The sequence below is a fragment of the Drosophila albomicans genome, chromosome 4 (genome assembly GCF_009650485.2).
Source record: "Drosophila albomicans strain 15112-1751.03 chromosome 4, ASM965048v2, whole genome shotgun sequence".
NCBI classification, from domain to species: domain Eukaryota; kingdom Metazoa; phylum Arthropoda; class Insecta; order Diptera; family Drosophilidae; genus Drosophila; species Drosophila albomicans.
In genome coordinates, this window is record NC_047630.2 from 912,521 (window position 1) to 921,939 (window position 9,419).

At 30.4% G+C, this 9,419-nt stretch overlaps 1 protein-coding gene across 2 annotated transcripts; it reads left to right on the forward strand.

Annotated features, from left to right (window-relative positions):
- The first annotated feature begins 2,055 nt into the window (after positions 1 to 2,055).
- Positions 2,056 to 8,438, forward strand: LOC117573144 (transcriptional activator protein Pur-alpha). 2 transcript variants are annotated; one of them, XM_034256083.2, is made up of 9 exons: positions 2,056 to 2,299; positions 2,537 to 2,774; positions 3,368 to 3,430; positions 3,514 to 3,626; positions 3,720 to 3,822; positions 3,883 to 4,016; positions 6,705 to 6,826; positions 6,881 to 6,986; positions 7,056 to 8,438. In XM_034256083.2, exons 2-9 carry the CDS (start codon positions 2,732 to 2,734, stop codon positions 7,209 to 7,211), a joined length of 840 nt encoding a protein of 279 aa, XP_034111974.1. In that variant the 5' UTR covers positions 2,056 to 2,299; positions 2,537 to 2,731; the 3' UTR covers positions 7,212 to 8,438. The 2 variants fall into 2 exon arrangements, with proteins under 2 accessions (XP_034111974.1, XP_034111975.1); XM_034256084.2 differs by having other exon boundaries at positions 2,060 to 2,299; positions 3,898 to 4,016.
- The last annotated feature ends 981 nt before the right edge of the window (positions 8,439 to 9,419 follow it).

Genomic DNA, 9,419 nt, shown 5'->3' on the forward strand with positions numbered 1-9,419 from the left:
AGACTGGGACCTCTTTTTTTTTATAAATTGACTTTTTTGCTTTTATCGTTAGAATTGCAAAGCAATTTAAAATAATTTAAAAGCACCAATATTTGTTAGAGCAAAACTATGCTGGTACCCACCAAGTAATTGAATACTAATTGAATAACGCATGCCTCTGTAAGCAATTAACAAATTTAGTTATATTTTCAAAAAATGATAATTGATGTAATATTTCTTCGGATGTACTTCTTCAATTTAAATTTGTTTTCCACTTTATTTATCGTTAAATAATTTCATTACTTTAATTTTATGAGTTTTAAATATTATATTGTTATAAACTAACTTCAATTTAAAACCCGCTTTGCGAAAGTCTGATAAATCAATATAGAAGCCGCGCTCTCGCTAATTAAATCTTGCAATATTTGTAGGAGCACTTAGCATTAGTAGCATGGAGCTCCCAATAAACTATAGTCCCACAATGGTGATGATTCTTATAGCACTCATCCGATGCGTGGGCGCTAGTTCTAGGAAAATCTTTTCTATACACAAAACGGATAGTATGCTCGCTTTCCTATTGAGAATAACTTGTCCACGTCTCTGCTGCTTGAAAACTGCGTATCCTGCAAATTTCAACAACTTATTCTTTTTCTTTCGTCAGCTTACCTACGTTGTAAAGTGGTTTGCGTTTCTCTTTCAGTTATTCATTACTACGAAAAAAGAAACGTAACCCTTTCATGCCGAGCGCTGCGATTGGAACGGTAGCGACTCTTTGCCAAAGAGTCTTTGGCTTGTAGAAATTTCCGTTAAGTAGAACCTTCCGCTACATCATTCCAAAAATGGCTATGTGTAATGTATATGTATATACATAAATATATATTTACATAAATATATATATATATATATATATAAATATATATATTTATATACATATATATGCTATTCTATAATGGAAATGCTTTCATCAAAATCGCATCATTCTAATGCCCCGTTTCCACCGCACCATAAAAACTCGGTTCTTTTCGTTTAGTTCACCCTATGTAACAACCCAAAAGAAAAAAACTCGGGTTTTCTGCGTTCGCGATATCGATAACGAACGTAGAATATCGATGTGACAACGAAAAAGAGCTCACCACTCAACAAACAGCTGATAATTAAGTACGCCAAGGTATGAAAATAGAAAACCAAAAATTATTTTGCTTTTTAGAACAAATCTCCAGCAACCTCGAGAAGTAGCATTCACAAACAAATATTGTTTGGGTTGTGGGAGGAAAATTTGACGCCATTGAGTTCTGCGCAAAAAACTCACACACTTATATCAATGTGTGAAAAGTAAAAAGTATATTTATTTATGTAATTATTTGTCAAGATATTAAAATTTCAAAAGTTTTCCATTTTACAAATTACAGGTTCAGTTTCTTAAATTGTTCCCCTACTTTTGTTTACATTTGAGCATCTTGCATTTCAGAGCGGCCACATTAAAATTTACCCTCGCCCATTTTTTTTTGGTTCGGCGGTGGAAACGCCAAAATGGGACTAGAACAAACGTAAAAGAACTGAGTGGCAGTGGAAACGGGACATGACAGGTCACGACTTTTTTTATTGTTCAAATGTATACCTGCGCTTTGCGCTTGCTTTATGTAAGTAGTATTATATTTTTAACGGAGATCAACTCTTCCAAAATTCCTCATTGAAAAAATGTTTTTCTGCTCGCCCTTTTGTTTTGAGATGTAAGCTAAATGTGAACTAAGAGATTAATTCTAAATGGTCTGGGTATTGTTAAAAATTATAATTGTTATAGCCTATTTCCACTGCACTTAGTTTTTTTACGTTTCGAACCGACTGTTTTTTATGGGATTTTACATTGGGCGAACGTAACATTCGACCCGAACGGAAAAAAAATGAGGTTTTTTGGGGCTGTGGAAATAGGCTATTAGAGTCTGGTTGTTCTCGTCATCGATAACGATAAAACGATAACGCTTGAGAAATGGGCCATCGCAAGCTGAGCGTTGTCGTAAAACCTGTTTGTGTGTGTGTGCGTATATATTTTTTATTTATAATTTGCTAATTGTATTTGATTGTCAAATATTTGATATTTAGTATATTGTGTGCTTCATTGTGTTATTGCTTTAGAAACAAAAAAAACACCAAGTATTATTTGGAGAATTAATCAATGATTAAATATGCCATTTATTTAGCCATGGGCATGTACATATGTAGTCAGTTGATGTATTGTAAAAATTATGAGTGCAGTTTGATGGCAAGAACGCAATATTAATGATTTATTTGGTAGAAGTGGAAAAAATTATATAAACAGATGGTATGTTATATACTAACCATTTATATTTGTATGTGTATGCATTTACTTACATATATGAACATGAACACTATTTTCAAGGTTGTTGCATGTATGTATCTACATGTGCATAGGAATATTCATATATGTACATATTTATACACATGTATGGCATACAAAAGTTGCGATAATTCTTAATAAATATATTTACATTTATTTTTATGTAAAAACGCCAGAAAACTAAATATTATTTGTTTATAGAAATTTTATTCAATAGGTGCAAAAGAAAGCCAAGGTGTGTGTTGGTGTGTGTGCTTCAGCTACAACATTTAGCTAACGTACTTTGGCAGCGGTTGTCCAAGCACAACAAGGCAGGAGATTGGAACGGAGAAAGATTCGTGTTTTGGACACTTGAAGCTCACAGTTCTAGCAAGTCATTAACAGCAGCATTTCGTAATGTCGGACCTCGGAAGTGGAGACGAAGGTATCTCAGGATCAAGTAAGTTTATATTTATCAATTGTGACTACTTATTAGTGTCCATTCAAATATGTATAATTTTAAGCCATCTTAAGTAGTAAATTGTTTCTAGCAATAACAATTGTAATAATATTAGCAAGCACGAATAAAAAATAAAGGTAATAATAATAATTTTTGGTTGTGTTAACTTTATTTTTTAAATTGAATAGTATACAAATACTTCAAAACGAACATACTAACAGAGTTTGTACAGTTATTTGAAATCCCACTTCTATTTTATATAAATTTTTTAATACGCGATTTTTACAAATAAGTTTCCTTTGTATTATTTTCTTTGTGCAGAGCCTAATAAATTTATTTTATTTATTGGAATATTAAGTTGGACTTTTCAGGTTGCTTAGTATTAGGAGGGAGTGTTGTGAAGCACTCGATATTTAACTTGATGAACTGGGCAGTATTTTTGGGATCCATGATCTCCATCGCCATTTATTTTTTCCACTTTTAATTCGAAATAATTTTAAATTTTTTCGGATTTCATTCCGCACACGCTATTAATTTTTACACACTAGGGACCCTTGTTTGGTTTTTGATATTAAATACTTTGCTTTTCGTAGAATACAATGCAAATAATATGGAAGGTTCTTTAAGCAGAAACGATTTTGAGTCGTCCGGTAAAGGTAAGCTAATTACAAAACTAAATAAACCACTTTTCGTATAATGTTATAGATTTACATATATACATGTATGTATATATTTTTAGCAAGCAGTGCAGTTGAACAGGAGCTAGCTTCAAAAATGTTGCAAATTCAATCAAAACGTTTTTATTTGGATGTAAAACAAAATCGTCGTGGAAGGTTCATTAAAGTGGCTGAAGTAAGTAAATTTCACTTTTTTTAGAGTTTTAAAAGAAAATTCTGTATTTCCACATCTCTACCTTAACTACCTCTATAATTTGCTTTATTTCAGATTGGAGCTGATGGCAGACGGAGTCAGATCTATTTGGCATTGTCAACAGCAGTTGAGTTTCGCGATCATTTATCGTCATTTAGTGACTATTATGCGTCTTTAGGTATTAAAAACTTCTTATTGTAGTGGATATTTTTGTCTTGTCAATTAATAATCAATCAAGCTTGTTCAAATGCAGGGCCACCAAATACTGATAATTTACCAGAAGATGGTAAACTAAAATCTGAGATGATGATCAAGGATAATCGGAGGTATTATTTGGACTTAAAGGAGAATGCTCGGGGCAGATTTCTTCGGGTAGGATTTAATATCAAGTTTTGCATTTACTTTTAAATCGTTACAAAACACTGCACAGTGGTTGGGCTTGTATGGATTCGCGACCATAAATATTTTCCGTTGACATATCGTTATGAAATTTTCCCCACAAATCTAAAAAAATATTTTGTATATATATACAACCTTAGTATGGCGTAAATGCCGATGGTGCCACAAAATACTTCCGGTGGAGTTACAGTATTAGCATCCAAGAAAGCAGCAGCTACATTTAATGTTTTTATTACCTTTAAACATGACAAATAAACTGATAACTCTCATAAAGGGGGAGCAACATATACATAAGAAGAGTATAATAAATTAAACTTACACAACAAAAAATAAATCTATCAGATTAATTTCACAAGAAGAAGATTCAAGTTAATACCTACAATTTTAAAGTTCTTTTTAAATGATGTTGGACCACTTTGAAATGCAATTTTGTTTTGACGAAAAGCTAACTTAACGCAGTTGCGCTGCAAAATTGACTACGTTTTCACGCTTTGCGTTCTATTTTTAGAAAGTTCCGTTAGATTTAAAGAAAAATCCCGTTTGCCATTAAGATGCTTGGACATTTTTTTTAACAATTTGTTTACTTTTCGGAAATTTTTGGTAATGGCGATTTTTTGAACTTTGGCCTATGGGCGCAACCACTGTGCACTGTTAGAATTGTATTCAAATTTATATTCCTTTTTCATTAAACTATTTAGTACCTAAAAGTATTGACCTATGACCCTAAGAATTAAAGAAATTCTTGATAACTTCCTATTTCAAGAAACGCAATCCGTTCTTTTTAATCTTCTTCGTACTCTGCAGTAGTTGCGTATAAACTTTATAAAATTTAAATCAACACGAACAAGAATAAAAAAGTTCTGCAAATCAAAGTTAGATTTGTACGAACAGGTCAGGTGGACAATATTTTATCGTATTGACTTGTATATATATTCATTTACTTTATGTTTTGCCATCTGTCACTTAAGAACATTTCCTCTTGGTTTGACTATAAAGCTAAAGTGTAGTGGGCATACAAATATTTAGTGCACGGCTTGAGACATCATTTTAATTATATTTTTTTTATGGTTCTCTGTAATTCTGAAAAGTTATGCAATTTGACTTAAAGCAAGTAGAACCATTTTTTCAGTATTTTTCTGCACTCTTCAATCGCAACTGATCTGCGAGTAATAACCTATTATAAAAACAATTTATTATTTATTTATTTATTTATTGAGAAGTACTTCTTTGTATAAAAATAAGTCAGCATTATATTGAATTTAAAAGGCAATACAGATAAAATATGGCCTAGACGATATCGTAAAAAATTATTTGTAGAAATGTAGAATTCTATGGCCAACTGCTGTATTTAATGATTATAGTCAAATGTGGCAATTCAAAATACTAATAAACAATGATAATGATTTTTATACTATTTAAATTATTTTTTTACGCTTGCAAATTATATTTATTCCGCTCGAAACTTGTACAATAGAAAGAAATAATAGCTCGCAAATAACGGTTAACCGATTCGTGCGATATCAAAATAAGTGTTCTTCATTCAGACTTTGAGCAAAAAGTCAGAGAGCGACCGATTGATTGAAAAGTTTTTTCTGTTCTCTTTTGGTCTGTTCATTCTCATACCGATTGGCCCACGACCGACGGATTCAAAAAGTCTTGCGCATGTATGTGTATGTAAAGTTTCGTGGATTCTACGCGTCACTTGGGTTTATGAATCTAGCGAATATTGATTGATCGAATTTATTAGAAATGGGAAATTTTTTTTTGTGAAAATTTAATGCTACAATAGTACACGTACGTAGTACGTACCACTGTGCAGCGAAACGAAGACAAATTACATATTGACTTTTTCAGTCAATCGGTATTTTAATAAGTCTCTCTGCGCGAGGTAAACAAGCGTTTTACGATCAGCTCATCATAATGCGCTCAACAGAAAACCAAAACAAAAAGAAACAAAGTCTGCATGCTTTTTTACAAGGGTAGGGTAAAAGGGTATTATAACTTTGTGCCGGCAGGAAATGCATGTAACAGGTAGAAGTAGGCATCTCCGACCCTATAAAGTATATATATTCTTGATCAGCATCAATAACCGAGACGATCTAGCCATGTCCGTCTGTTCGTATGAACACCTAGATCTGAGAGACTATAAGAGATAGAGCTTTAATTGTTCGGCAGTATTTGTTATGTTTGAACGCAGATCAAGTTTGTTTCAAATTTTTGCCACGCCCACTTTCGCCCCGCAAATCAAAAAATCGAATAACTAGCGTAATTTTAAATATAGACTATTCGAATTGGTGTATACAATAATAAGAATAGTGTTTATGATTCCTGAAAATTTGATTGCGATCAGATAAAAATTGTAGAAGTTATTAAAAAAATAATTTTCTATGGGCAAAAACGCCTACTTACTAGGGGTCTTAGTTGCTTTAGCTGACAATCTCGTATATTGTGCCGTCTATGGTATATTTTGAATGGTGTACTATATCGATATTCCAAATACGCCATTTGGTTTTTTTTAAAAAAGTATTTTTGTAGTATTTTCGGTAAATTTTGAAAATAATACCGGAATATTTTGCTTTTATTAAATATGGGTAGTGGGTATCTCACAATCAGGCACTTTGCTATGTAATATAAGTTCAATATCATACCATTTTTCTTTAGGTTTCACAAACAATCACAAGAGGTGGACCAAGATCTCAAATAGCATTACCAGCTCAAGGAATGATCGAATTTCGTGACGCACTTACAGATTTACTAGAAGAATTTGGAGTTAGTGATGGCGGGTAATGTGCAAACAACAAAATTTTGTTATTTCTTCTCAAGATTTTTATTTTTAGATTTAAAGGAGATTTGCCTGAGGAACGCCATATGAAGGTGGATAATAAGAATTTTTATTTTGACATTGGCCAGAATAATCGTGGAGTTTATATGCGAATAAGTGAGGTAGTATATCGCAAATTTGCGGGTATTTCGTATTATTATATTTATAAACATTTTACTTCAAAATTTAAGGTTAAAAATAATTTTCGCACTTCTATAACGATTCCGGAAAAATGTTGGATACGATTTCGTGATATTTTTAATGATTATTGCGAAAAAATGAAAAAATCGTCCGATTCGGTCACTGCCGAAAACAATCTACCGACAACTACAAATAGTGTTAAATAATGGGCATAAATCTTTTTCAAACACACGTCATCGCACCATTTCAATGAATAATTAAAAAAAAAAAATTTCAATTATTTGTGCTCATGCCTTTAGAATTACAATTAACAGCTAATTTTGTAAGGTTTAAGAATTGTTTTAGCTTTTTAACTAAATTAATTGTATATTCTCTTCGTCGATGCATAGATGTTTATAAGATGAAGATGTGATGTTTCATCATCTATATTAGATTTTTCGTCTGTTTGAAAAAAAAAACTTCAAAGGCTATTATATTTTTTTACGACAATACTCATATATTTTGAACTTAGAAGTTTGTTTTTTAATTGGCCACGCATTCCTGAAGCTAAAATAAAATATGGACGAAATTTTAAAGCTCTTACCGTATCTGGTTAATTTTGCACAAGGCTTTATATTGATTATCACTTATTTTTTGCATTCCATAAAATAAAGTTTACTAAAAAATATCCTTTTAATTTAGATACTCAAAATGAATACATAACGCAAATTTTTTCAAATTCAAAATAATTTTATTTTAAATTGTTTTGTTCTGTTGTCTATGAATAATTAAATAAATCTTATGAATATACCCACGATATTCCAAACATTTATTTTATCGTCTAAACACCGTAACCTACTTTGACCTATGAGCAACAGAATACAACAGATTTAATAGAATAATGTTATAAGATTGATGAGAATAATGTACTTCCCCACTTTTGATTTATTCACATTGACCAACTGTGGGCACGAAATTTTGAGTAAATAATATTGCAACGCCGTGCATTCAAAAATTTGGATTTGGTCAGACTACCCTGCAGTTCATTAATTTAGATTTGATGTTAACATTTTCAAATAAGAACAAAATGTGCTGATATACTATAGATCAAATTCGTACAGACATCACTACTTATCCGATTTAATTTCTTAAAAATATACATAAAACTTCTGCAATTGTATTATTTAGAACGAATTAAATTAACTTAAGAGCAATTGCAATAACAATTACATATGTAGAAACAGAATTTTAAAACTCAGTACATTTGAAATAATTAAGACGTAAGAAAGCAATGCATAATTGTTTTCAAAGGGTCTTAAAATAATTATTTTAATAAAATTTAAACATATTCTGACCTAATGTTGAATTGAAAAATTGTTGTCAATGGTATTAAAATACAAATATATATGAAGGTGGTTAGACAATTTAATGATTCAGAATCATTAAAAAACGTAAACGTATGTGTGCAGTCGTGTAAAATTATGTTAATTCTCAATAATTAACATAAGAATTAACAATATGTGTTTCAATATTTTTTGAAATGTAAACTTACATAAGTACTAATACTAATAAAATAAATTGAGTTTGAAAAGAATGTATAACTAAATACATAAGTATATACATATACATATATGTATATATTTATGTACTCTGTGAATATAGTGTGAACCAATACGATGTTACTCAGTTAAACCTTTCAGCTTTATGTTTTATTATTAAATGTTTGTGAATCGGAATGAAAACCTGACAGTAATATAGTTTGTTAAACGTAACAACTAAATAAATTAAAAATAATGTGTGGATAAGACAGGCTGTCGACGTTTGTTTAAATTTGAATTCAGATGTATGAAAGCACTGCAACTACCTAAAAGGTAATTGGATTGTTGAGGAACATTTTGTCATATGTATCTGGTTAATGTAACTTATAAAAGGCTATCTTAAAATAATATGTATGTTATACAATGTTAAAGCTCTTAGAATATATATGTTAAATACAAATTTCTTAAATTAATTATTAAAAAGTTTATAAAACAAAACATTTAATGTGATCACGTAGAATAAAAACTTAATAAGTACGATACAAAAAAAAATGCCTAGCAAAATAATATACCAAAATAAATAAAACCTAACAATGCATGTGTGTATGTGCATTTATTGAAACACATACACGCACACTTCAACTAATTTAGAATATGTGCATTAATTTGGCGGAAAATTATGTATTTTGAAGTAAACTTTTAGCTAAAATAATTAGATTAATCATATGTACATGTTTATTTCAATAAAGAAATAATACAACGCAATTCAGTTGAATTCTTCATCGCAAGAAGTAGTAATTAAATAATAATTTGTGAACTAAAAAAACTGTTTTAATCTTTTAAATTATAGGTTGAATTAGTTTCATTATATGTTTATGTATGTATGTTGTGAATATG